Source organism: Bos indicus x Bos taurus, chromosome 2, assembly GCF_003369695.1.
Source record: "Bos indicus x Bos taurus breed Angus x Brahman F1 hybrid chromosome 2, Bos_hybrid_MaternalHap_v2.0, whole genome shotgun sequence".
NCBI lineage: Eukaryota > Metazoa > Chordata > Mammalia > Artiodactyla > Bovidae > Bos > Bos indicus x Bos taurus.
In genome coordinates this window covers 133,013,753-133,040,842 of record NC_040077.1, presented here as the reverse complement: position 1 = coordinate 133,040,842, position 27,090 = coordinate 133,013,753, and the positions used below count along the sequence as shown (strand labels likewise).

Here is a 27,090-nt window from a genome sequence, read left to right as displayed (position 1 = left end):
CCCACCCTCGCCTTCTCCCAGAGTCCAAAAGACTGCTCTTTACCTCTGTGTCTCTTTTGCTGTCTCACATACAGGGTCATCGTTGCCATCTTTCTAAATTTTGTATGTATGCATTAGTATATGGTATTGGTGCTTTTCTTTCTGATTTACTTCGCTCTGTAGAATAGGCTCCAGTTTCATCCAGCTCATTAGAACTGATTCAAATGCGTCCTCTTTAAGTGCCGGGCGTTGGCGCTGCGCGGGCTCTCTCTAGCTGTGGAGAGGGGTGACTCTCTTGTTGCAGAGCACGGCTCCAGGGTACAAGGTTAACACATGGGCTTACTTGCCCCACAGCTTGTGGAATCTTCCTGACCAGGGCTTGAACCCATGTCCCCTGCCAGATGGATTCTTAACCCCTGGGCCTCCAGGGAAGTCCAACAAAGAGTCTTTGACTGGTGGGTTCGTCTGAATTTCCCAGTTGAGCCCCTTTCACCACCTGCTGCTGCTTGGCCCACAACCCACCCCTCGCCCCACCCCTCGCCCAGGGTGTGATTTTTCTGCCCTGGGCATGTTCAGACAGCAGCCACCAGGCCTGGGATTGCGTTTCTTCTCCAGTCTTGGGTACTTCCTACGCGGAATAGGGACTTGCTGAGGGAAGTGGGGTTCCTGACTGCCAATGCCACTCCCGTCAAGAAGGAGACCCAGCAGCAGAGTGGAGAATCTGAGGGTGAGCAGAAGGCGGGAGCAAAGGAGAGTCGCTGATGAGGCGACTGTGCGTTAAAATGCCCCGCAGCATCCTGGGGGTTTTTATCCTTCTTGGAAGGTTTTTGTCCAAATTACTCCCTTTCTGAGTATTCAGTGAGATAATTCAGAGAGAAAATCCACCACAGGGTGGACGGCCCTCTTTCCCTCTGTCACGTGGGCACGTGAGGACCGCCTGCAGCCACCCCCGCCGCCTCTGCCCCGTGGTGGCTCCAGCTCATGGTTCCACCCCTCAGGCAGGAAGGCCCAGGCAGGGAGGGGACAAGTCCCAGCAGCTGAGGAGAGAAGCCTGCGGGGTCCGCTCATGACTGGGCTACAGGCAGGTCTAGTGTTGGCTTTATTCAGACGGGAAATGCCCAAGGGCCTCAGCCCAAGGCGTTACGCATCGTGAAGGCAACTGGGAGTGAGGCAGGGGTCTAGAAAAATAACCGTGGATCCAGACGATGGAGAAAGACCACGCGAAGTCAGCTTAAGGCAGAGACTGGCCAGGGAGAGAGCAGAAGAGGCGACAGAAAAGGAAGAAACCTTCGGCGCCTGATCCGGGTAGGAGCCTAGCGGAAGTAGTTGGGACAATCGTGGGCGACCAGGCGCCAGGCCTGGTCAAAGGCCTGCACGACAGCCGGCTCCAGGGCCCCTTCCTCAGTGGCCGCCAAGTTCTCTTCCAGCTGCTCCAGGCTGGACATGCCCAGGATGACCGCGTCCCCGTGGGCACCCTGCAAGGGGAGACGGCCAGACGTCACACACTGATGCCCCACAGAGACCCCGTCACACACCCCCGCCCAGCCCCGCCCCTGCCAAGGCCTGGGCTTGGGCATACTCTTTACACCCTACACAGCTGTACAAAGCACTCACGGTGCCTTCAAGGACCCTAACTGTGTGACCCCGAACCCGCCTTCTTCTGTCCTGCTGACGCAACGTGCACCCTCATTCAGACCTCAGTTTAGAGTCCAGTTCTGACATCAGCAGTAAACTCGGTTTAGCTTTTTAGCCCCCAAGACTCAGATCTCAGTTTCCCTGTGCTTATGGGAATGAGAAATTACACAAAGCTCCTAACTCCCATTTATTGAAAACCTGCTGTATACATGCCAGGGACTATGCAACTGTGTATGGCTGCAGCTGAAGAAAAGTGTTAGCCAGGAAGACAGGGGACACCAAAGACAGGGAACCCCCACACCCCAAGAGGAGCAGGACCAGCGGGCTGTAGATCAAGTCCGTGACTATAACTTTCTCTCCCGTTCACAGCTGTTTGCTCATTGGTAAAACTGGAACAATCCCACTTCATCAGGCCTAAGCAATCGTTCAATCCATGCTTGTAAAGCCCTCGCGACAGGGCCTGGTTCTTCGGCAGCTACCCAGAACAACAGGAAGGCTGCCTGAGAACTGGACCAGAGAGAGATTTCAGAGGGAAAAACGACTTAGAAATCATGCTGGCTCCTCAAAGAGAGCAGGGGCAGGGCGTCCAGGGATATTGTGGGGGGTGCGGGGGGACAGGTTACCTGGAGCTGGGAGTGGTGGTACATCCACCGGAGGGCGGCTGAGGTCATGCTGGGGGCGCTGGTGCCATACGCAGCCTGAAGGGCCTTCTCCACCAGGGCGATGCCCTTGAAGTGGTGCTCCTTCCAGTAGCTGGACAGGAGGGGATGGTAGCACGGGGTCAGGACCACAGGGTCACACAGGGGGCCACTGCCTAAGAGTCCACCCAGGGAGCCCCTGTAGCACGGAGGGGCCAGGGTCCCCTCAAGCAGGGGGTCTCCTGCTTTTTTGGGCAACAGAACCACCCAGGACGCTGGCTCCCTCACCAGAGACTTCAAGGATGTCTCTACTCTTAAGAATTCAAACCTGCCCTTACTTTACCTGGAGTAACAGGAAGCCAGGACAGGGGCACAGCCCGGCCCCAGGCCTCCTGTTCCTCCACCCGGAGCCCTGTCTTTGACCCTTGGCAGGTGATCAGCACTTCTTAGGCATGAGTTACGATTTGGAAGGTTGGCCATAAGGCCCAGGGGTCGGCATTCCTCACGGAGGTCCCAAGAAAACAAAACGAAGCCTTACAGAGGGTTTCCTAATTCCTCCAGGAATCAAGAGAGCTAGGTCCAGGCAGCAAGGGAAGGCCTTGAAAGGAAAGCAGCCCCAGGGACGCCCCATTTTCAGACTATGGGGACCCTCCGGCCCCGCCCGTCCTGACGCCCCCAGCTCACCGATTCCTGTAGACCTCTGCCCAGCTGTTCCCAAAGAAGCGGCCCAAGGGCTGTTTCCCGTCCTTGTCCTCATACTGGTACCGGCCGGTCAGCAGGCCTCCTGCGGGAAGGCTGCAGTCAGACCCCCAGGCACTGCCCCCAGAGCCCGCCTGGACCAGAAGTGGGGGTGATGGCGGGGGAACCAGGACGGGCGGAGGTCCTGGCAAAGCCCTCCCCTTCCCAGGTCTGGGGCCAGGCTTCTCCCGGGTCAGGAAGGGGCAGAAACGGGGTCAGGAAGGCCCTCCCGCCCAGGGGAGCCTGTGCCCGCACAGCCCGTACCAGCCAGAGGGTTGTAGGCGTAGAACCGCAGTCCGAAGTGCCGGAGGCAGGGCAGGAGCTCCGTCTCCACCTGCCGGGTGGTGGCGTTGTACATGCCCTGTGGGCAGAAGGGCCAGCTGAGCGGGGGCCGGGCTGGGGAGCCCCAGCCTGCTCTCAAAGTCTTCGGTCAAGACCCCCAGGACTCCAGCATGGTTTCCAAAGTCACTGCTGGTGGACGGGGAGATGGTGCTGGGCCCCAGGAAGGGACGGCGGCCTGGCTCTGCCATCCCACACACATCTGCAGGCACCAACCGTGGGCTGGACCCTGAGCTCTCAAACACACGTGGATCCGGTGAGCTCTCTGCTTCAAGAGATGTCAGAGTCGAGTTAAAAACAAAGCGGAGTGGACTCTTCTGATGGTTCAGTGGTTAAGAATCCACCTTGCAATGCAAGAGACCCGAGTCTGATCCCTGGTCGGGCAACTAAGCCCGAGAGCTGAAACTAGAGAGTCCATGGGACACAATGCAAGGTCCGTATGAGGCAGCTAAGATCCGAGGCAGCCAAACAAACAAACAAAAAAGACAGAACAGATGATCACATAGAGGCGGCTTCTGTGATCACGGCGGATTCTCAGAAATGCTCGCTCAATGCATAAAGGTGGGGTCTGGAGACTGGAGGACCCACTGGGCTGTCGGAAAAGGCCTCCAGAGGAAGAGGTATCTAAGTGACGCCCGGGCACTCCTGCCAGGGGGGAGGGGGAGGCGAGTTCGGGCTGACCGCAGAGCCAGAAGCAGGCAGGAAGCGGGGCCAGGGCCTGAGGGCGGGCGCCCATGGCCAGCCAGATGGCCCCCGGGGGTCGTCTACAGGCTGGGAGCAGGGGAGTGGCTGCTCTGGAGAGGGCAGGGGGCACAAGAGGACCTGGGGTCGCAGGTGCCCTGGAGACGGGCCTCTGCAGACCGGGCCTCACCTGGTACACGGTGGGCAGGATCCAGCCGTTGCTCCTGCACAGGGTACAGATCTCGGCCACCTCCCAGGCGGCATAGTTGGACAGGCCGAGCTCCACGAACTTGCCCTGCGGGGGAGAGGCCACGGTCAGATCCCCCCGCAGCCCAGAACGCCAGTCCCGGGGATTGGGACCCTGGGCGTGGGGTCCGTCCCCTGCTCTGCTCTGGGGCAGCCCCAGAGCCTCTGCTCTCTGGGCACCGACAGGCCAGGGTGGGGAGTCAGGGGCTGCCCTCACCTCCTGGTGCAGCTGGTGGCAGGCGCGCAGCGTCTCCTCCACGGGGGTGCCATGGTCTGGCGCATGCAGATAAAAGAGGTCGACCCGGGGGCACTGCAGCCGCTGGAGGGACGTCTCCAGCTGGGACCGGAGGCTGTCAGGCTTCAGTGACTTCCCCTCCCAGGGATTGGCCTTGGTTGCAATTTTTGCTTTGCAGGAAGAATGTCCTGGTTAATGTAACCACTTACTAGCCACATGACCCTGGAGAAATTACTTAAATTCTCTGAGTTTCAATTCTCTAATCTACAACATGAGGGTGATAACAATGGATCTGTCCTCGTAAGGACAGCATGAGGATTAAATAAGGTCTCATGTGAGCTCCTGACGTTCACTGCCACCATTAGTCACAACTGCTGGCTGGTGAGCCTGGGGCAGAGCCCAAGTGTGCAGAGATGAACGAATCACACTCCCATCTCTGCCCTCAAGGCGCTCACAGGCTAGAAGCTGATGTTAAACAGGAAAGCACAGTAGAGGCCAGAGTAGACCTGCGTGTCCAACTGAGGAATTCCAGGGAGAGCTTCCTGACCCCCGAAGTTGAGTCTCTAAAGAGTCCCAGCCACCAAGGAAGGGTGGGAAGCACGTTTCAGAGGGTGGGAACTGGGGCAAAGGCGAGAAAGCACAGTCGGTTGAATACTGAGTTATAAGAGCGTGAGCCCCAGGCAGGGAGCGCCGGGACGTGACAAGAGAAGGGGGCCAGACCCAGTTCCAAAGGGTTTTCTCAATTCCCGTCCATCGTTCAAAGGTTCCCTGACTGAACTAGTCAGCTGCGTTCACTCTGGCCATACAGACAGACACGCCTGGAGATGGAACAAGTATACAAGCTGCGACAAGAATTCGGGAAAGAGATGCAGCTGCGGAACATGGCCCCTGGCAGTGCATTTGAGAGAGAGGTGGAAGGTGAGATGAGCAGAGGCAGTGGCGGCGGCCTCTCCCTTCTAGACTCCTGGAGGCACCCCCACCCCCAGCAGAACAAGGGAGTGCTCTGTCACGCAAGCAGCTTGGAAGTGCTGTGAAGGGTGCCTTCCCTCTGGGGCGTCTCCGGTGGTCCAGGAGGTAGGACTCCGTGCCTCCACTGCAGGGGGCACGGGTTTTGATCCCTGGTTGGGAACTACCCAGGCCTCAGCCTCACAACGCAGCAAACAACGAAAATGAAAAGAATGCCAGCTCTCTGGATTCTGTCCTTTCCACACTTGGCAAAGGCAACTCGGTGGTTCAGAGGAGAGGACCAAGTCCCTCAGCTCCCAGTCCAGATTTTCTCCATCCTCACATCTGTCACTCCCCCTGCTGCATTCTTGGTGTGAACTTTGCCTGGGTCCAACGTGAGGACTTGGACTCAGTGAGCACCTGGCCTCAAAGAAGGAAGCGGGGAAGGGCCGGAGGGAGAAAAAACAGTTCAAGAACCAGATTTTCATTAGCCAAGAGAGGCAGCCAGGTGAGCTACAGCGTGGGTCTGAGATGCTCATTCCCAGGTCCTGCAGATCCACCAAGCTGTGAATCTAAGGAGAACCCAGAGGGCACCACCCACAAGGGCTGGGAAGGAAGAGCCTCAGGATGAAACAGGAGGCACGCCCAATGGCATTAGGCCCATGAGGGACCATCCCTCCACACACACGTCACTCAAGCCACACTTGCCTCCAGGCCACTCTTCCACACACCAGGCCTGGCACAGCTATGCCCTCCACCTCTTACGCCCCTTTCTCTCATTCTCTGCCTAGCAAACTACAACTGGTCCTCGATGGTCCAGCTCCAGGGCATTCTGAGCCTTTCTGAGGTCCTCCTCCTGGGCCCCTCATGCCTTCCTCCCTTAAAAGTGCTTCCTCTTCTAGGCTCCTCTGCCATCATTTGCTTCCGTCTTCCCCACTAGACGACGAGCTCCCTGGAGGCGGGTTATACCTCCATAAGAAGCTGGCACGGGGCTACAGAAGTGGACAGAAAGCCCTTACCCCCTCTCACACCTCCCCACTCTTCAGCCCACCACCCCTGCTCTGCCAGCCTCGCCAGGAGCAATGCTGGAGCTCACAGTGGGAGAGCCAGGGGTACTGCCAAATGAACGAAGTCTAGGGCCTGATGAAAAGAAAAGGGAAGAGAAAAGGGAGCTCGAGCGGGCGCACCGGCAATGAAGGCAATGAGGAGAGGGGCGTAGGCAGAGCGCCTGGGGACCGGTTACGCGCACCTGGCAGGGTAGGAGGCGGGTTAGGGCACAGCGCTGGAGACCAGTGCCGCAGAGAGGAGCACCAAGAAAGCAACAGAGATAGGAAGGCAAGGACTAGACTAGGCTCGGGTAAGGCTCGGGGGCTACCGAGTTGCAACCCCAGAAGAGCGGAGGGGAAGGTGGTCTGGATAAAGCGCTTTCAGCTGTCCGGACTGGATGCGCACGGAGCTCGAAGAGCGAGCGGGGGGTCCACAAAGCTGTGGGACGGCGAGGGGAGGTCGGCGCCCCGGGAGCGGACGGGGGTGCCGGCCCTGGCCGCTGCGGGGGTGTGGCTGGGTCGGGTGGGCGTCCTGCGCAAAGGTCCGCGCGGCACGCGGCTGGGTGAGGACAGGCGGTCGGGGCACCGGGCGTTACCTGTGCAGCCGCTGCCGCCCAGCCCGAGCCCCAGGCCGCCCAGGATGCTCTCGGACCGGCCGTCGCTGTACATGAAGGCCGTGTCCAGCTCAGCGTGGCCGCGCTCCAGGAAGGCGCGCACGGCCGCGGCGCTGGCGGGCGAGTCCATGCGGCGCCCCATCTCCATGGTGCCCAGCACGGTAGCGGGCCGGGCCGGGGAGCCAGAGGCGGCCCGCGGGGACCGAGACATGGCGTTGGCGGCGGCGGCGGTGCGCTCCCCGGGCTGCTGGGGGCTACGAGAGCAGCGGGCAGCGGCGCGGCCCACCGCGCGAGTCAAGGTCCTCAGCATGAGGCCGGCGCCTGCGCGCTGGGGCGCCTGCGGCCCCGCCCACCCGCCGCTGGGGCGGGGCCCGGCGTCACCCCGCCCCATCCGCACGCCCGGCTCGCTGGTCACGCCTCCAGGGACCGCCCCCGCCAAGAGGGCCGCTCGGGAGGCGGAGCCACGCAGCTCCGGGGCGGGGCGGGGCGAGGCGGAACGGGGCGGGGCCTCCGATCAGCTGACCCAGGCAGAAGCCGGAGGACCGAGAAGCCGGGCGGTGCGGACGATCTAGACGCGGTAAGCCGAATTTGAGGCTGGGGCTGCGAGGGGCCAGGGAAGGAACCCCGGGCCTTCGCTGCCACATCTTTCCAACACCTTCCTCCAGCTCTGGGACGGCCCTGGGGGCTGCTGCCCCCACCTTGGGGCGCGAGATCCTCGAGCCAGGCTTTCTGGACTGGAATTGGGGTCCAATTCACCACCCTCTCCCCCATCAGAAGCGACCATCACGACCTCTCCGGCCAGCCTTGCACAGAGTTAGGGTCTGGGTCCGTTGTTTATCTCCCGATCCCGGCCGACTGGCCCCTTCTGTTCTGACGGCTTTGTTTTTCCCCGAGGGCGGGCCAGGGGAGAGGGCCTTGTGGCGAACGAGCGCTGATCCCAGCGGCTTCCCTATGATTATCTTCGCTAAACAGGCGGCCCCGTGCTGGGCTGAGTCACTCGAAGGGAATTGTGACCGAGGACCTGGAAGGCTGGAATGGGTGGTAGCCCCTAGCCGGGACGCTCCTCCGCTCAGATGCGCCCCAAGTCTGCAGGGAGCCTAGATTGCTCCCTGTTACCCCATCCCTAGGACAGGTTTCCAAAGTGCCTACATGGGCAGTCTGCCTTCGGAAGGATGAGGACTAGCGTGGTCTTGTCTATTCAGCGCTTGCTGAAGCCTGCTGTTTGCCAGGGACTCTGGGGGTGGGGGGGTGGGGAGGGGAATGCTTCAGCCAGAAGGGAATAACACCATCCCTCCATATTCTGCTGAGTGCTTAATCTGTGCCAGGCACCATTCTGATCGCTCTGCCTGGATTATTTCATGTAACTCTGCAGCTAGCCTCCCAGGTGGATACTTACATCATTCCCCGTTTTACAGGTTGGAACTCTGAGGCCCAGTCGCTTGCCCAGGGATTCTACTCTAGCGGTCCTCAGGCAGGTCAGTTCCAGAGAGCTTTCTTCTCAACCTGTTAGCTGATGATTAGGTCTCTCTTCCTTCGTTTCTCTCCCTCCTCCCTTCTTTCCTTCCTTTCTCTCTGCCCCCACCTCCCTCTCTGACTGTCTCTTGCTGTTTTTTGAACCTTTACTGTGCAGCTGTTGTGTCTAGGTTCTAAGAATAAGTTTCCCAACTAGGATGACAGAGAGGAGTGAGCTTAAAAGCGGCGGTCCCTGAGGACTCTGATGAGCATTTTTCTGGCGTGTGGAGGAGGGCAGAGGAAGAGATGACAGGTGCTGTCCAGCGACTCCTGTGAGGCCCCTCTGTACTGAGAGGACAGTTTAGAACTGGTCTTGAAGTGAAGTCGCTCAGTCGTGTCCAACTCTTTGCGACCCCATGGACTGTAGCCTACTACGCTCCTCTGTCCATGGGATTTTCCAGGCAAGAGTACTGGAGTGGGTTGCCATTTCCTTCTCCAGAGGATCTTCCTGACCCAGGGATCGAACCCAGGTCTCCCGCACTGTAGGCAGACTCTTTACTGAGCCACCAGGGAAGTCCCAGAACTGGTCTTAGTGTCTTTTTATTATGCCCTTCAGGATGAGGGAGAAGCCTGGGGGAGCAGACAGCCTAGACATAAGTCTGGAGACCTGGGATGAGCCTCTGAAGGCCCAGAGGGAGGGACAGGAGATGGGGAGGGGCATCTGGAGTGCCCTGGAGCTCTGTCTCAAGGCATTTGAACTTATCTGGTAGATAAAGGCAGCTTCAGTGGCCAGCAGCTCAGATTGGGATCTGGAAGAGTTGCTTGGCTGTTGCAGGGGATGCCTTTTCCAGGGCCGCCGTTCTTCAGGTGTGATCGTGTACACAGAATCCGAGGGCTCGGACTCTGCTGGGGAAGCTTCTTACATCCCTGCTCCCCAGCCCAGCCTCACGGATCCTGAAGTTCAAACATGCGGCCTTCATGCTCACAGGCACCCCTGATCGGCTATGCTTCAATAACATTAAAAGCACCACCAACATCGATAAGGCACCCCTGAAGTACAGCTTCTAAAAAAAAAAAAAAATTCCTCTTGTGGTCCTCATCACACCTACAGACCTGGGCAACTTTTGTGTCAACCCTGGACGTCCATTCACTCGGTGCTGTTGGCCAGAAGGTAGGCCCAGGCTGGCTTCCTACTTGGATCAGAACCTGTGAGTGACAGGCGCTATGCACAGCGGCCCTCAGGGGAAAGCGCCTTCTGTTCGGGGCTCAGGTGTGTCTCAAAGGTGTGTGTCCTGAGCCTCGAGCTGCACACGGCCCCGTGCATGGACAGGGGACCACCCACCCAGGGCCCTGGGCCCTGTGAGCCCAAGTACATCCCTCAAGACACCCCCCCACCCTCACCAGGCATGTGTCCACCTTTTTTTAAAAAAAATAATTTTATTGTATTTTTGGCTGTGCTGGGTCTTCACTGTTAGGCCATTGGGGGCCACTCTCTAGTTCGGTGCTCGAGCTTCTCACTGCAGTGGCCCCTCTTTTTCAGTTTATTGTCTGTCTTATTTAGCTCTGGCTGGTCTGGGTCTTCACTGCTGCGCAGAGGCTGTCTCTCATTGCAACAAACCAAACTCAGGCTCAGTAGTTGTGCACGGCTTAGTCTGCAGCATGCGGGCTCTTCCCGGCCCAGGGATCGAACCCGTGTCTCCCGCATTGGTAGGTGGATTCTTTACCACTGAGCTCCCAGGGAAGCCCTCCACCTTCTTTCTTTCTAGGAGTGGATAGCCAATCCCTTTTCCAGCGGAATTTCCCGACTCCGGAATTGAACCCTGGTCTCCTGCATTGCAGGCAGATTCTTTACCAACGGAGCCATCAGGGAGGCCCCTCTTTCTTCACTCACCTGGTGAAAAGACGGGGTGAGAGTGGCCTCGGGGTGCTTGAGAGGCTAGTCTCTCATTTTCTGTTGCTCCTGTGGCATCAGGCCCTGGGCCAAGAGCTTTGTGTGTGTGTTATTGGTGCAGCAACTCCAAAGCGTGAGCATCGTTTTCCTCATTTTATACCCAGACTCAGACGGTTACTTGCGCAAGGCCACTCAGCCTTATCTTTAAAATGAGGACAGTGTTCCCCTTGCAGAGGAGTTAATGAGGATGGCGGTGTCCTACCCTGATGACCTGCGGCGGTGTGTGGGTTCTACTGTACAAGAAGAGGGTGGAGGAGGCGATCCAGGGGCAGGGTGGTTGGGGAGCAAAAGGACTGATTTTGAGGTGCCTTTGGTGCTGCCCTTCCTACCTGGACTGGGTGTCAACCTGGGTGGCCTTGCAGGCACTGGTGGCTGGATGTAAGATAGACGGCTCCAACCTCAGCTGTGTTGAAGCTCAAGGTGGGCCACTGAGGTACGGGACGAGGCTTTCAGCCCCTCTTGCGGGGCCCCGGAGGGACTGTGGTGAGAACCAGCCGGGCAGTGACCTGCAGTGCCCTTACCCCCAGCTCCAGGGCCCCCTGGCAAGTCACGTTAGCGCTGAGAGCCTGGAGCCTCTCGAGAAAAGCAGCGAACTTGCTTCCTTTCCCTGCCTGCTGCTCCCTGATTGCCGCGGCCTCAGCAGTTCCAGGGTCCAGCAGGGTATCTCGGCCCATTCGGGCTGCTGTAGCAAAGGACCATGGTCTGAGTGGCTTAGAAACAAATGTTGATTTCTTATGGTTCTGGAGCCTGGGAAGTCCGAGGTCAGCATGCTGGGAGAGTCAGTGTCTGGTGAGGACCCACTTCCTAGTTCACTGATGGCTGTCTTCTCGCTGGGTCCTCGGCTGGCAGAAGGGGCAAGGGAGCTCCCTGGGGTCTTTTTTTCTTTTTTTTAAATAAGAGCACTAATCCCATTCATAAGGGCTCTGTCTTCACGACCTAAATACTCCCCAAAGGCTGCATCTCAAAACACCATCGTACTGCAGGGTAGGTTTCAACACACGAACTTGGGGGCAGGAAGGACATAGGATTGAGTCTGTAGCCTTGTCTACGGATGTCGTTTTATGAGGATCTTGGGCCTTCTGACACCAACAGAAACTGAAAGTGACTAGAGAAGGCCTCATCCTCGGTGAGGAAGCCCCTCTGAGTGCAGTGAGAAAAGGGGAAGCCTGCCTTTGGCTGCAGGAGACCCTGGGGAGCCCTGGCAGACCGCACGAGGGTGCTGCTGTGCCCAGGGACAGAAGTGTGGTGCCACAAGTCGCTCTCCCGGGTCCTCATGGACGTACCAGTAGCCCCGGCTTCACAGAGTTGTGTGTGTGCTGTGTGTGTGTGTGTGTGTGTATACTCAGTTGCATATGACTCTTTGTGACCCTTTGGGCTGTAGTCCGCCAGGCTCCTCTGTCCATGGGATTTTTCAGAGAAGAATACTGGAGTGGGTTGCCATTTCCTCCTCCAGGGAATCTTCCCGACCCAGGGATTGAACCCATGTCTCCTGTCTCCTGCATTGGCAGGCGGGTTCTTTACCCGCTGAGCCACGAGGGAAGTTGGTGTGCAGCAAACTGCGGAAAAGCTTACATGGTGCTGAGCGCAGAGCTGGCGAACTGCTCAGCGACTAGGGGTTGATCCTGCCCAGCAGAGACGCTCCGGCAGCCCCGCCTCCTCTCCCTCCCCTGGGACTGTCGCTTAAGCAGTGACTGCTCTGGGACAGAAACCTGGAGGGGACTTCCCTACCCGGCCCTGCAGCCCGCCAGCTCCTGGCATTGGTGGCGGTGAAAACAGGGAAGTGGCTCCCGGCTCCTTGCCAGCAGATTCCCCCCACACGCGGGCTGCTGGGAGAATGTGGCTTGGGAGCGCCACGCTTGAGTTCCAGCCACCTGTGTGACCTGGATCCACCTGGCCCTTCTTTGCTGCTTGCCTCAGCTGACCAGTATAGGCGGACAACTATACTCTTTCTTTTTCTTTTTGGTCCACCATGTGGCTCGTGGGATAGTTCCCCAACCAGGGATTAAACCCTGGCCCCAGCAGTGACAGCACCAAGTCCTAAACCACTGGATCAACAGGGAAGTCCCAGGACAGTCGTACTTTTTAATTTTTCTGGCCACGTGGCTTGTGGAACTTCCCTGACCAGGGATCAAACCCGGGCCCCCTGCACTGGAAGCATGGAGGCTTAGCCCCTGGGACCCTGGGGAAGTCCCTAGCCGTACCTTAAACGAGAGGCTGTGTCTAGAGCACCTGGTCTCAGCAGACCCTCGCAGCACGATTTACAGGAAGGAAAGGCTGGAAACTATGGAAACGTTCAAGAGCTAGAACACAGGCGGCGTTGTCTGAGGGCTCCATCCTCCCGCTACATCTACGAACTCGCTGAACCCTCACGAGTATATGGGGTGGGGGAGGCATTGTCATCACCCCATCCTGCAGATGGGGAGACTGAGGCATGGCCAGGCGGAGCGGCTTGCCTGAAGTCGTGGCGTTCACGGGCAGAGCGGGGACTCGCACGCACCTGTCTGACTGCAGAGCCAGTGTGTGGCCACTCTGATGTCTGTCCTGACTGTGTCCTGGGGTTCAGGGGCTCCGTCAGGGCCAGGCAGGAAGCCTGGGGTGGGCTTAGAGTGGCAGGACCACAGCGAGGACCGGACCTCCTGAGGCTGAAGGTCCCTCTCTTCTCCCGCAGAGCCGTCTCCTGCCTCAGCACAAGGCTCCCTCCCCTGGTCCCTCCGAAGCCATGGTCTGGGTGAAGCTGGGTTCCTCCAACTTCTCCAGCTGCCCCAACGGCTCCAGCCAGTGGATATGGGACGTGCTCGGCGAGTGCGCCCAGGACGGCTGGGACAAGGCCAGTGTGGGCCTGGGCTTGCTGTCCATCCTCTGCTTCGCGGCATCCACCTTCCCGTGAGTAGCACTGGGGCTGGGTTGCATGGGGTGGGCAGGGGGCTGCCCCGAGGAGGGGATGCCTGGCTGGCCCTGGGCCTCTCCAGACTCACACCATGTGTGCCCCCCCAGCCCCACTCACTGACTTCCAGCCCCCCGGAGGGCCTCACAGCAAGCCCCTCTCTAGGCCTCACCCAGAGCTCAGCCATGCTGACATGCAGATGATAATCATACCACCTGTTCACTGAGTTCCCCCCGTACCCAGCTCTTTTCTAAGAACCTGACATATCTTCACCCTATTTAATCCTCATAAGCTGAAGCTCCGATACTTTGGCCACCTAATGTGATGAGCCCACTCATTGGATGAGTCTTCCCTAATGCTGGGAAAGATTGAAGGCAGGAGGAGAAGGGGGCAACAGAGGATGAGATGGTTGGATGGCATCACCAACTCTATAGACACGAGTTTGAGTGAGCTCCGGGAGTTGGTGATGGACAGGGAGTCCTGGCGTGCTGCAGTCCATGGGGTCGCAGAGAGTTGGACACGACTGAGCAACTGAACAACAGTCTCCATAACCACCCTGTGAAATACGTACAGTTCCTATCCGATCTTTACTGGAAACCCAGAGAGGTTAAGTAACTGGCTCTGAGTTGCACAGCCAGTCAGAGAGGAGGCAGAGGAGTGGAGGGCTGGGGCGCATCAGCTCGGCCTCTGTCCTGAGACCGTCTGGGGAAGGGCACGCCGCGATTACAAAACAGCGTGGCCACTGCTGTGGTTGGGGAACACCAAGCCGGCGGGACCGGTAAGTCCGCTCACTGCCCTGGGCCTCAGTTTTCTCGTTTGTAAAATGAGAATACTGTTCCCTACCTCACAGGGTTGCTATGAGCATGGCCTTTACACACTGTGCGAGGGAGTAAGGGGGCAGGGGGGCAGGGAGAGGTGAGGCCAGAAAGGTCATCAAGGGCCCTGCAGTGTAAGAGCATTCTCCACCTTCAGGACGTTTTATGCTCTTTCTCCTCTGGCAGAAAGAGAAGCGGTTTAACTGAGAGATCATTCGTGCACGGTAGAGTTCACCCGCTTACGTGTATCTGTTCACGGTTTTAGTATCTGCAGAGCTGCGTCACCATCACCGCAGCCAGTTTTAGAACATTTTCACCACCCTGCAGAGAAACCTGGAAAGAAACGAGCCGTTCCTCGTTTCCCTCTAAAACTCCCGGCCCAGCCGCCGGTCCACATCTGTCTCTAGATGCACCTGCTCTGGACGCTTCGCGTGAGGCGCTTGTACCGCGGTGTGGCCTTCTGTGACCGGCCTCTCTCGCTCAGCGCACCTTCAGGGTTCCTCCACGTTGTACGTAGCGAGTGTCAGCACTTCATCCTTTTTAACAAATATTTATTTTTATTTTTTTAATTTGTTTGATTGGCTGTGTTGGGTCTTGGTTGTGATGCGTGAGCTTAGCTGCCCGACCAGGGGTCAGACCTGCATCCCCTGCATCGCAAAGCGGATCCTTAACCCCTGAACCACCAGGGAAGCCCCAGCACTTCATTCTGTTTCTCGTCTGAACAGTAGTGTGTTGTACATCTATACATTTTGTTCGTTCATTCGTCCGTTGATAGACACGTGGGTGATTTCTGGCTCTGGCCAGTATGATTAAGGCCGCTCTGCAGGTTCACGTATGGGTTCTTGTGGGGACATGTGTGTCTACTTCTCTTCGGTGTATGCCTACGAGTATATGGGTGTACTGGGTCGCTTGGTGAGTGTGTTCCATCTGTGAAATGCTTTTTGATTTGTTTTCAGCTGTGCTGGGTCTTGGCCGCTGCGTGTAGGCTTTCTCTAGTTGTCATGATCGGGGCTGCTCTCTAGTCCAGGTGCGTGGACGTCTCATCGCAGGGCTTCTCTTGTTAGAGTGTGCGGGCCTAATCACCCCACGGCATGAGGGATCTTCCTGGCCCAGGGATGAAACCTGCATCTCCTGCATTGGCAGGTGGGTTCTTAACTCCTGGATCACCAGGGAAGTCCTGTTTAATCTTCTGAGGAACCACCAGACTGTGTTTCCAAAGTGCTCGCACCATTATACGTTCCCGCCCGCAGCATATGAAGGTTCCAGTTCCTCTGAATCTCCATCGACACTTGTTATTGTCTGTCTTTTTGATTATCGTCATCCTAGGGGGTGTGAAGTGGTATCTCACTGTAGTTCTGATTTGTGTTTGCCTGATGGCTGGTGATGTTAAGTAGCTGTCCATGTACTTCCTGACCACCTTCTGTTGTCTTTGGAAAAAGGTCTATTCAGATTCTTTGCCCACTTTTCAGTTGGATTATTTGTCTTTTTGTGGTTGAGTTTTAAGAGTTCTTTATATATTCTAGGTATACCTTGCAAAGATTTTCTCCTGTTCTGTGGGTTGCCTTTTCACTTTCTTGATGGTATCACATGAAGTGCAGAATTTCAAAAATTTGATGATGTCCAGTTTGGCTGGTTTTCCTTTCGTTGCTTATACTTTTGAGGTGTATGCGTGTGCCGTCGCTTCAGTGCTGTCTGACTCTTTGCGACCCCATGGACTGCAGCCCACCAGGCTCCTCTGCCCATGGGCATTCTCCAGGCAAGAACACTGGAGTGGATTGCTAGGCCCTCCTCCAGGGGATCTTCCCCACCCAGGACTGGACCCACACCTCTTCTGTTTCCTGCGCTCAGGCGGATTCGCATCCACTAGCGCCACGGTGCTTTTGGTCTAGTTTCTAAAAAATGACGGCCTAATCCTGGTAAAAAAGACTCACCCTTATCTTTTCTTCTAAGAGTTTTATATAGATCTCTCGAAGTCTGACACCAAGTCCGATGTGTGTCTTTTCCCCACACAATCAAGCAGTCAGCTCTTACGCTGTCTACACCTGAAGACGGCTTCAGATCCCACAGGTTAAGGACCAGCCCTCCAAGTCCCAGAAGAGTGCTCTCTCCTCCCCACTTCAGAGGCCAGTCCAGGCTGTCCCTGCGCTCGGACCTCCCGCTGTGGATCGGGGGTTCCCCACCCCTCCTCAGGTTCGATTAGTTTGCTAGAGCGGCTCACGGAACTCAGCGAAGTGCTCTTTATAGAGGCTTTATTACGGTCGTTGGTCATGAGTGACTGGGCTCACTCTGCAGCCTTTCCCCCTCTGGAGGTGGTGAAGGGGGCAGGGCAGCCCCCGCCCCTAGCCTGAAAGACGGTCCTAACCGTCTGATCACACAGTTGGTCCTTATCCTCAGGCGACCTAAAGGCTTTCCAAAAGTCACCTCGTTAACGCTACACAAGACACCTCTCTCTCTCTTTCTCTGTCTCTCAACCCTTAGGACATTCCAGGGGTATTAGTAGCTTTGTAGGGAGCAGGGAAGAAAACCAAATATATATCTTTCTTGTTATAAATCACGGTATCACAAATCAGCTCTTGATGTAGAGCTTTGGTTCAGCTTGAGCTGGATTTTGTATGCGGTGTGAGGCAGGGGTCCAACCTCATTCCTCTGCACGAGGCGCCCCGTTGTCCCAGCTTCAGGTGTTAAAACGACTACCGGCACCCTATGTCCTCGCATGCTGCTGGGAGCCTGACGTGTTTCTGACTCTCCTTGTCCCAGCTGCCACTCCACATGTGCTGGAACCGACCCCATCCTTGCCTCTGCAGAGCTCCCGTTAGAGAAAGAGGGTGAGAGGGCCAGGGAGAGCCTGGAGGCAGAGAGGCTGCCTTGGAGGCTGTGCCAGGTGTCGGCAAGCGGTGGGGTCAGGGCGGCTGGCTCGGTGGCCCTGAGGAGGCAAGCTGGCCGGAGCTGGGTGACCGCTGGAGGGAAGAGTGGGGCTTCCTGTCCTGGCGTGAGGGCGTCCCCAAAGCCACGAGGAGCGGGCTAAGGCATCTCCTTTCCAGCAGGGCTTGATGTCAGCCCTGTGCCTGGCTGTTTAACCAGGGACGGGGCATCAGAGGCCTGGGAGAAGCCCCAGGTAAGGATGGAAAGGCAGCCACCTGCCTGCTTCTCCTGACGGCTCAGCCTTTTGTGAGAGTGACGGAATGGCTGTCCCTGAGACATATGGAGACTCTTCAAGTCACTGTGTCCTGGGAGGGACTTTACTCGGGTCCGTGTCAAACTTATGGGCCTCCTCAGGGCCAGGCCTGTGCTGGACACGGTCCCGTCCCTCAGCAGGCTTGAGTCCGGCAGGAGGTGGCCGGCGCCGGCAGCGCTCTCATCTGAGAAGGGCCTGAGGAGGAACTGAAGTTTCCTGAAGGATGCAGAGGAGGGCTGGCGGGCCGTCTGCCGAGGCGAAGTTTGGAGGAGGAGAGTGCAGAGGCGGGGGGCCTGCGGGCCTGGGGGCCGGTCAGGATGTGCTCAGGAGGGCGGGAGTCCTTGCCGAAGACAGTCGGAGGCTCTGAAAGAGTTTGGCAAGATGGGGGTTTCAGAAGATCCTCAAGGGTTTCCCTGGCGGTCTGGTGGTTAAGATCCGTCTTCCAGCACAGGAAGCCTGGGTTCGACCCCTGGTCAGGGAACTAAGATCCCACAGGCCGCGCAGTGTGACCAAGAAAATAAATAAAAATGAGAGAGAAAGAAAAGAAAGGTCCTTGAGGGGGAGGCTGGAACTGCGGGGCACGGACTCGCAGAGGTGCCTGGTGGGGCGCTCGGCAGGAGACGCGGGGGAGGCCCAGGGCCGGCCCAGCTGTCCTGCCTTCTGTCTCCAGTGATCGGGATGAGGTCCTGTTTAGGTGGTCCCTTTTACTAATTTAAATACATGCAGACGAAACGTAAGCGGCAGGTGGCCCTTCTGGAATGACTCAGAGCAGGGCTGGAGCCCGGGATCTGGGGTATGAATCCTGGTTCCTGGACTTTCCACCCCCAGAGAGGCCCATCTGCGACAGGGACTTGACTCCTTGGCATCTGTAGTGAGACAGAGCCGCAGCCTCACCCCTTCTCTGCTGCCCTTGATGATAACAGGCGAGGTCTGGCCCATCTTATCATCCATCTCCCTGCAGATAGGGCAGCGGCCACAGCCATCCTTCCTTCACGCCATCCCCCCACCCCAGACCCCTTCATAGAAGAGAGAACCCCAGGTCTCTGGGACACAAAGCTTCGGGACCCTCTGAGCCCTGGTCCCAGTGAGAGCCTGCTCTGGGGGGAATCTGTACCCCACCTTGACTGTAGCAGGGTGCACGTCCCAGAGAGCTGGGCTGGAAGGGATTCCCCGGTGAGAAGCCCGGAAGGGCGAAGACAGGCCCATGAGGATGCCACCCAAGGCGGGGTTGGTCCCCCATCAACCCTGTGCGGCGCCCCCCAGCCCTGGTCTCCCACATTTACCCCCCACGCGGTGTCACAGCTCTGAGCACACGTCTCCCTCCTCCCCCGCGACTCCCTCCTCCCCCGCACCCCCATCTCCCTCCTCGCCCCCCTCCACCCACGTCTCCCTCCTCCCCCACGTCTCCCTCCTCCTCCCGACCCCCTCCTCCCCCACGACCCCCTCCTCCCCCACGACCCCCTCCTCCCCCACGACTCCCTCCTCCCCCACGACCCCTCCTCCTCCCTGACTCCTTCCTCCCCCACGACTCCCTCCTCCCCCACGACCCCTCCTCCTCCCTGACTCCTTCCTCCCCCACGACCCCCTCCTCCCCACGACCCCTCCTCCCCCCGACTCCCTCCTCCTCCCTGACTCCCTCCTCCCCCACGATTCCCTCCTCCTCCCCAGCTCCCTCCTCCCCCCGACTCCCTCCTCCTCCCCAGCTCCCTCCTCCCCCCGACTCCCTCCTCCCCCACGACTCCCTCCTCCTCCCTGACTCCCTCCTCCCCCACGACTCCCTCCTCCTCCCCAGCTCCCTCCTCCCCACGACTCCCTCCTCCCCCCGACTCCCTCCTCCCCACGACTCCCTCCTCCTCCCTGACTCCCTCCTCCCCCACAACTCCCTCCTCCCCCACGACTCCCTCCTCCTCCCTGACTCCCTCCTCCTCCCTGACTCCCTCCTCCTCCCCAGCTCCCTCCTCCCCCACGACCCCCTCCTCCCCCACGACCCCTCCTCCTCCCTGACTCCTTCCTCCCCCACGACTCCCTCCTCCCCCACGACCCCCTCCTCCCCCCCTGACTCAATCCTCCTCCCTGACTCCCTCCTCCCCCACGACTCCCTCCTCCTCCCCAGCTCCCTCCTCCCCCCGACTCCCTCCTCCTCCCCAGCTCCCTCCTCCCCCGACTCCCTCCTCCCCCACGACTCCCTCCTCCTCCCTGACTCCCTCCTCCCCCAGGACTCCCTCCTCCTCCCCAGCTCCCTCCTCCCCCCCGACTCCCTCCTCCCCCACGACTCCCTGCTCCTCCCCCATGACTCCCTCCTCCTCCCTGAGTCCCTCCTCCCCGCGACTCCCCCCTCCTCCCCCCGACTCCCCCCTCCTCCCCATGACCCCCTCCTCCCCCACGACCCCCTCCTCCTCGTCTACCTCCTCCACCCACGTCTCCCTCCTCCCCCACAGCCAGTACATCAAGGCCTGCAAGACGGGCAACATGGACCAGGCCCTGTCCCTGTGGTTCCTCCTGGGCTGGATCGGCGGAGACTCCTGCAATCTCATTGGCTCCTTCCTCGCTGACCAGCTGCCCCTGCAGGTGGGCTGGTCCCCCGGCAGGGTGGGCTGCCAGGGACAGCCATGGCAGAGGCATCCTTCCATCTAGTGAGGGCCCCCCTCTGCCTGCTGCCTGACATGACAACGGGCTGGTCACTGCCCTCTGGTGGGCCTCGTTTTCCCATCTACAAAATGGGCACATCAAACCAGAGGATGGCTGGGGTCTTTGACCTCTGAGATGCTAAGATCCTGATGAAGCTTTCAGGGCCTGGGGCCCTGGAAGAGGAAGCTTTTCCCATGGGAAGCCTGGCTATCACCCTTCTGTGACTGGGTGGAGCTGAGACTCAAGATCAGGAACCTCTTGTCTTCCCAAAGGGGACTGTGAGTAACTGCTCCAGGTCAGGCTGGACTGTAGCCTCCACTTCCCATTTGTGCTGCCCGGTCATCCCTGCCAGTGTTCCCTCCCTCTGCCCGGCTGGGCACCTGCCAGGCCCTCCCCTACCTGATGTATAGCTCTGCCAAGTTAGGAATTGCGACCCCCTCCGTTCTGGACCTGCAAACGGAAGTCCCGAGCAGTGAAGCTCAGGCTCACCCAGCTGGCGTGAGGCCGAGCTGCCCGGTGCTGGCGTGTGGTCCCTGAGCCTGGGACTGCCGCCAGCGCCCTGGCCCACCCCCTCTTGCAGACCTACACGGCCGTGTACTACGTCCTGGCCGACTTGCTGATGCTCTCGCTGTACTTCTATTACAAGTTTAAGAAGCGCCCCTCTCCGTGTGAGTACGGAGGGCCCCGGGTGTCGGGGGCCTGGGGGAGGCCTGGGAGGCTGGGAGAAGGCAGTGTCCCGTTGCTGGTGACACAGCGAACCCCAGGAAAGCTTCCCCTGGCCTTATCTGACCACCGCGGCCTCATCCCCTGATGAACCAAGGGCAGTGAGCACGCCCGGGCAGCAACACGGGCGTCCCCGTCGTGCGCACAGCCTCCTTCAGCGAGCGCAGTGTCGGCTGCTCTTCTGCACCCGGCCCACAGCCCGTCGCTGCCCTGAAGTGTTCCCCAGGGTCAGATCCCCGGCTTTACAGGAAACGACCCAGGCCCGTGGGGCGGGGCTTCATGAGCATGTCCATACTCTGTAACCCTCTTCCTGCCCCCATCGCCCTCACCGAGTCACCTTACAACCCTAGGAGAAGGGTAGTCTCGTCATACCCATTCTGCGGATGAGGGATGAAAGCCCAGAGAAGTTAGGTCCCTTGCCCAAGGTCTCACAGCCACTGAGGGGTAAGGCCAGGACTCAGCCCCGTCTGTCTGCCCGCGCTCAGACCCCTCACCTCAGCGTCCCCCTGCTCACGTGCAGGGTCTGCCCCCATCAACTCCCTGCTCTTGTTCATCCTGGGCGTGGCGTGCGCCACCCCGCTGCTGAGAGCCGCTGGCTCAGTGGCCGCCCCGGGGGAGGCCTTCCAGGGGCGCACACTCTTGTCTGTGGGACCGAGCAATAAGGTGAGACGCGCGCGTGAGAGGGCGGAGTGGGGTTGGGGGCCCACGCGTGGCCATGTGGTCGGGGGGCTCGCTCCCCAGAAGGGAGCTTGGGGCCCTCGCCCTTCACCCTTGGCCTCTGCGGGGCACCGAGCAGCCTCCCCCGCCCTCAGCCCTTCACGAGAAAGGAGATCATTGGCTTTGTCATCGGCTCCGCGTCCAGCGCGCTGTACCTGTTCTCCCGGCTGCCTCAGATCCGCACCAACGTGAGCCGTGGGCAGGGTGGCGGGGCCGTGGGCAGGGCCGGCTGGCAGCTTGGTCCCTGGGTGAAGGACGAGCACGGGGGTGCGGGGTCTTCGTGGAGCAGGTCTGGCCCGCCCTCACCGTTGGCTTGGGTAACTGAATCCGGTTCTCCAAGCCTCAGTGTCTGCCTCTGGAAACGGACACGAGATGCCAGCCTGCTGTCCAGGGTACAGGACCCCTGTATGCCCCGGGGAGGAAGGGGGTCAGGTGGGAGCGAGAGGTTGAGGCAGAAGAGGAGACGAGGAGCCAGGGCCGCAGGGGCTTGCTGAGCTGAGCTGGCAGGGGGCTGGGGAGCGGGCAGCTTGGGGCCGGCAGGGTGGCGCAGCCCCAGTCTCCTGCCGACCTGGGCGAGGATGTTGGAACGGGGATGAGGAATCAGGCCCTGGAAGGGACGGTGTGGGCCCCAGGCCTGTGTCGGGCGCTGGTCACACCCTGTGCAGTCGGCTTAGTGTAACACGGCAGACGGGCACATGGACAGTTGTGGTCCAGAGAGACAGGAACACTGTTGGAGGTCTCTGACCCTCTCCTTTCCCTCCTCCAGTTCCTGCGGAAGTCGACCCAGGGGATCTCGTACTCGCTGTTCGCCTTGGTGATGCTGGGGAACACGCTGTATGGACTGAGCGTGCTGCTCAAAAACCCTGAGGAGGGCCAGAGCGAGGGCAGCTACGTGCTGCACCACCTGCCCTGGCTCGTGGGCAGCCTGGGCGTCCTGCTGCTCGACACCATCGTATCCTTCAGGCTGTGAGGGTGGGTGGGGTGGCTGGGGCTGCAGCAGCCTCCCCTGCACACCGTGTCAGCGTCCGTGCATCCATCTATCCATCATCCAGCCGTCCTTCCATCCATCCATGCATCCGTCTGTTCTTCCATCCATCCATCCATCCATCCATCTATCCATTGATCCTTCTGTCCATCCACATATCCCATCCATCCATCCATCTACGCATCCATCCATCATCCACCTGTTCTTCCATCCATCCATCCATCTATCCATTGATCCTTCTATCTATCCACATATCCCATCTATCCATCAATCCATCCATCCATCCATCTGTGCATCCATCCATCCTTCTATCCATCCACATCCCATCTGTCCATCCACCCATCTGTGCATCCATCCGTCCTTCTGTCCATCCACATCCCATCCGTCCATCCATCCGTCTGTGCACCCATCCATCCTTCTGTCCATCCACATCCCATCCATCCATCCTTCTGTCCATGCATGCATCCGTCCACCCATTCAAGAGGCAAACCTCCCATGTGCTGGGCACTCCTGTAGGTACCAGATCCAGTCATGAGCAAGAACAGATGGCCCTTGCCTCGGGGAGCTTACAGCTCAGTGGGGAGGCCGACAGGACACATGTAATCATAAGTAATTCATTGCGGTGCCGAGCACTGTGGAGAAAAACTTAAGTGTGTGTGACCAGGGGGCTGTCCTGGTTTAGAAGCTCAGCAGAGGCCTCCATGAGTGCCATTTGAACTGTGCCCTGAAAGAGAAGAGTCAGGGGCCGACGGCAAGGGAGGAATGTTTGTGGCAGCAGTTTACGCACAGGCCCTGGGGAACAGGGCGTAAATCAGCCCACCCAGGCCACAGAAAGGAAAGCTGCACCTTTGGAGACACACGAGAATTAGACAGGAAAACTTGAGTTCCAGTCCTGGCTCCCCTGTGTCCTGTGTGATGCGGAGCACTCTGTATGTCCCCATCTCGTCTCATCAGGTCGTGGGGCAGTCACAGGAGCTGAGGCCTCTGGAAGTCCTCGGCAGTGGCCCTCGCACACCGCGCATGCTCAGTGAGGGTTTGCAGGCGGGGGGCCGGGCAGGGTGTTACTTTGATCTCCTTCGGGAGGAAGTAAACGTGGCCCTTGTTTCAATGTCTGTGGCATTCGGGGTGGGTGCAAAGACAGATGAAGAAAAGCTAAGCTCTAGTGTCCCCAGATCCCTGCCCGCTGCCACCGCCACTTGGGGGACCCCCTAGGGTGTTGGAGGAGGGGAGGAAGGCCAGATGTTGGGGCTGGGGTCAGAGGAGGCTGCCTGGGGTAGGAGGACCCCAGCACTGGGCTTGGCAGATGAATGGGGTTTGGCGAGGGGGACAAACAGGGGCCGGGAGGCCAGGCTGACCCTTCCCAGCCGGCAGCGCACGGGGCAGGGGGAGAGGGCAGAGGGGAGGGGAGCAGCTCTGAACAGGCCCCCCGGGGCGGGGCCAGCCCGTCTCCGCGTGTTGGGCCTTGACGTCGACCCCCAGATCTCCGTGCAGTTCTTCCTGTACCGGCACGCTGCCCCCTCGTCCGAGCGCCAGCCGCTCCTCCCCAGCTGAACAGGACCGCCGAGCCCGGGCTGGGGGCGGGGCGGTGCCCGGGGCCTCCCGACGCCCCAGGAAGGGAGAAGCGGGCAGTGATGGCGCTGCTCGCCCCGGTCTAGGCCAGGGAGGCGCCGGGGAGCCCAGAACTGCCAGCCCAGCCGCCCCCCAGTACCCCCAAAGGCTCGTGAGCTGAAGCCCTGGCTGACTGCCTCTTCCAGGAAAACGGCCCCTGGCCCGGTCACCCCCACTTGGGACTTGTCCTCCTTGGGGCCGGAGGCCGCTCTCCCTGGAGCCCGCTCTCCCTGGAGCCCGGGGATGGGCTGCAGTGGACACTCACCTCTCAGAGGCCCTGAGCCCCGCGACTCACCTACCTCACTGCCCGTCACCCCCTTGGCACCCCCCACCTCCCAAAGAGGGGCCCAGGCTCACCCAGGCCTGCTCCGTCCACTGCATGTGGCCTAGTAAACGGTACTCCCAGGTGGCCTATGGTGGTCTTCCTTCCCTAGATGCTAGGCTCTGGGGAACAGGGAGGGATGGGAGTCAGGCCCCAGGTGGGCCTGAGGGCTCAGAGTGTGGGAGATCCAGGCCGCAGGGGGCTGTATCTGCTGGCTTGTCCCTGCTCAACCTCCTGGGCCTCTGGGTTCTTGAACCTGTTTCCTCCGTGATGGCTCCATACCTGGTGGTAAGGACGCAGTGGCAAGAAGAGACCCTCCAACAGGGGGTCCCCGCTCTGCGGCGCTCAGCAAGAAGCAGGACAGTCAAGATTCAGACCTTGGTTCTGCATCTCAGCTTCCCTGTGCCACACTTACCTCATCTGTGCAATGGGACGGTAGTACCACCACTTCATGTGTCCTTCTAAGGAGTAAATAAAATGGTGTGGTTATGGAAGTTACCCCAAGTCTGGCGGCAGTAAAAGCTCCATGAAGGTTAGCTTTGGTCATTTTTTTATGACGGAGGACGACAATCAGATTCTCCTGGAAATCGGGGAGACCTTCCTGGAGGAGGTGACACGGCAGAAGGGTGAGCAGGAGATAACCCTGGGGAAGTAAGGGTGTTGCAGGCGGGAAGGGTAGAGAGGAGGGCAGGGCTTAGCTCGGAGCTCTAGCCCCTCTGCCCCAGCCTCGGTGTGTCTCCCAGACCCTGACCTGAGTCCACCTCCTCCTGGCTGCAACCCCACGGGGGCCTGGGGACAAAGCTCCCCTCTGTGCTGGCCCCACACACCGCGCCCTGGCCCGCCCAGGTCCCAGGAACCATCGGGGTGGGAGGTGCCAGGTGAGGGCGAAGGCTGGTAGGGAGGAGGCGGGCCCCGGCGTGAGCCTGTCTCTCAGCATCTTCCTTCTCCAGCCTCAGAGGATGCCCAGCACAGTCTGGTGCCACAAATATTTGCCAAAGGCAGTTCTCCTCTCCACCCTGGCCCACGCTGTGCTGGGCACCTGGGGTGGACCAACTCTGGTCCTCACCCTCAAGGAGGGGAGATGGTTGCCAGGCTTGGAGGGAAGGAATGTGGCCAGAAGATACAAACTGATGGAGGAATGAAGAGGCAATCGGGGAAGGCTTCCTGGAGGAGTGGCCCTGGAGCGGACAAGGGAACAGTGTGTGCAAAGGCCGGGGGTGGGAGTCTGGGTGAGGACGGTGGTGGGGGCTGGGCCGGATGCCCAGGCTTGTGACAGGCCGCTGGATTTGGCGGGGTGGTGGTGGAGGGGAGAGGAGGAGGGAACTGGGGTCTGGGGAGCCCCTTCTGAGGTTCAGCTGGGCGCTGGGGCTAGGGGGCCCCATCACCTCAGCTCCATCCTGGACGGGCCTGCAGCTGATGTTTGCTGAGCACACGTTGTGTGGGGGGTCAGGCCGTGCCCTCTTGCTCCCCACAACCCCCTCGGAGGGAGGTGCGGCCATCGTGGCCATTTTCCAGATGGGAAAACAGGCTCGGAAGAGCTAAGTCGCGTGCCCGGGGCCTGGGGCCAGAAGCAGTTGCATCCGTGTGAGGCCACTCACTGCACACGCCGCCCCCCGCGGCCGTCAGAGGCCGTGCCCGTGGGGGCAGCACCACCCTGTTGGGCTCAGGCCCCCTCCCCACTGTCCGAGCAGCACCTCCCACGCCCACGTGCCAGCTGCCACAGTGCCCTTTGCAGCCAGGGTCTGGCTCCACCCAGGGCCGTGGCCAGGCTGGCGGCCCCCCAGCCAGAGGACCTGGGGGCTCAGCATGAAGCCAGGTGCGGGCCTGGGCTCGAGCTGGGCGGGGAAGAGGCACAAGCTAGCTCGGCCCCTGCCCTGGGCGGGTGACATAATCCCTTCCTTCTGGGGAACACCCCGTCTGGTGGGGTGATGGCTCTTGCCTGCAGGCACCACCCCGTCTAATGAGAGCTCTGGTTCTTTGCTCATCAGCGAGTGCGATGGTGCAGACACGGGCATGCCCTGTCTGACGGAAGCCATCGTGGTACTGGACTCACAAGGCAGCTCTGCCGGGTGAAGGCTCATCAGCGTGTCCACCCAGGGGACGCCCTGGGTTCCTCCCAAAGTGGGCGGACCAGTCTGACCATCAGTCAGTTCTGCTGCCCAGACTGGGTTGTGCTCACTGGCTGGTGAGGTCCCTGAGGTGAAAGGTCCCGGGTGGACTGCCTGTCTCCCCTGGCTGCATGGCCTTCAGTCCCCGCAGCTAAGAAAAAGCAGAAATCTACAGTCCCCTCTCTTCACCCCTCCTGCTGCACTTGGCTCTCATCGGAGAGGAATGGTGGGACCACAGGGCTCCCTGAAACAGGAGGAGCTGCATGTCCAAGCATCAACCTCATCAGTTAGCGTGAGCCCCATGGCAGGGAGTGGGGAGGAGCTAAAGAGCCACTTGATGAAGGTGAAAGAGGAAAAAGCTGGCTTACAACTCAACATTCAAAAGCTAAGATCATGAAATCCAGTCCCGTGGCAAATAGTTGGGGAAACAACGGAGACAGTGAAAGAATTTACTTGGGCTCCAAAATCACTGCAGGTGGTGACTGCAGTCATGAAATTAAAGGACTTTTGCTCCTTGGAAGAAAAGCTATGACCAACCTAGACAGCATATTAAAAAGTAGAGACATTACTTTGCCAACAAATGTTAGTCAAGTCAAAACTATGGTTTTTTCAATAGTCATGTATGG

At 59.4% G+C, this 27,090-nt stretch overlaps 2 protein-coding genes across 7 annotated transcripts; one reads left to right on the top strand and one right to left on the bottom strand.

The window, feature by feature from the left end:
* Positions 1–1,060: 1,060 nt before the first annotated feature.
* Positions 1,061–7,430, bottom strand: AKR7A2 (aldo-keto reductase family 7 member A2). Its single transcript, XM_027522019.1, has 7 exons — positions 7,079–7,430; positions 4,474–4,661; positions 4,201–4,305; positions 3,255–3,351; positions 2,937–3,036; positions 2,238–2,367; positions 1,061–1,454 (listed from the first exon to the last, which is right to left on the bottom strand). The coding sequence occupies exons 1-7, from the start codon at positions 7,404–7,406 to the stop codon at positions 1,293–1,295; spliced, it is 1,110 nt and encodes a 369-aa protein (XP_027377820.1). The 5' UTR covers positions 7,407–7,430; the 3' UTR covers positions 1,061–1,292.
* A 168-nt stretch (positions 7,431–7,598) lies between these two features.
* Positions 7,599–24,892, top strand: PQLC2 (PQ loop repeat containing 2). Of its 6 annotated transcripts, XM_027521999.1 has the most exons (10): positions 7,611–7,673; positions 8,512–8,571; positions 13,168–13,382; positions 19,812–19,941; positions 20,582–20,669; positions 21,245–21,387; positions 21,537–21,629; positions 22,208–22,393; positions 23,906–24,008; positions 24,070–24,892. In XM_027521999.1, exons 3-9 carry the CDS (start codon positions 13,219–13,221, stop codon positions 23,975–23,977), a joined length of 876 nt encoding a protein of 291 aa, XP_027377800.1. In that variant the 5' UTR covers positions 7,611–7,673; positions 8,512–8,571; positions 13,168–13,218; the 3' UTR covers positions 23,978–24,008; positions 24,070–24,892. The 6 variants fall into 6 exon arrangements, 4 of the variants coding, with proteins under 4 accessions (XP_027377791.1, XP_027377800.1, XP_027377781.1 ...); XM_027521980.1 differs by having other exon boundaries at positions 23,906–24,892; XM_027521990.1 differs by lacking the exon at positions 8,512–8,571 and having other exon boundaries at positions 7,599–7,673; positions 23,906–24,892.
* The last annotated feature ends 2,198 nt before the right edge of the window (positions 24,893–27,090 follow it).

What these genes read in the sequence shown, in the direction of transcription:
- AKR7A2 (XM_027522019.1), bottom strand. Translation starts at nt 7,406, where the DNA reads ATGCTGAGGACCTTGACTCGCGCGGTGGGCCGCGCCGCTGCCCGCTGC. An exon ending in GCCACCAGCTGCACCAGGAG is followed by an intron (nt 4,306 to 4,473) that starts GTGAGGGCAGCC and finishes TCTCCCCCGCAG; the next exon opens with GGCAAGTTCGTGGAGCTCGG. An exon ending in ACCACCACTCCCAGCTCCAG is followed by an intron (nt 1,455 to 2,237) that starts GTAACCTGTCCC and finishes CTCCCCTTGCAG; the next exon opens with GGTGCCCACGGGGACGCGGT.
- PQLC2 (XM_027521990.1), top strand. Translation starts at nt 13,219, where the DNA reads ATGGTCTGGGTGAAGCTGGGTTCCTCCAACTTCTCCAGCTGCCCCAAC. An exon ending in TTCGCGGCATCCACCTTCCC is followed by an intron (nt 13,383 to 19,811) that starts GTGAGTAGCACT and finishes CCTCCCCCACAG; the next exon opens with CCAGTACATCAAGGCCTGCA. An exon ending in CTGACCAGCTGCCCCTGCAG is followed by an intron (nt 19,942 to 20,581) that starts GTGGGCTGGTCC and finishes CCCCTCTTGCAG; the next exon opens with ACCTACACGGCCGTGTACTA.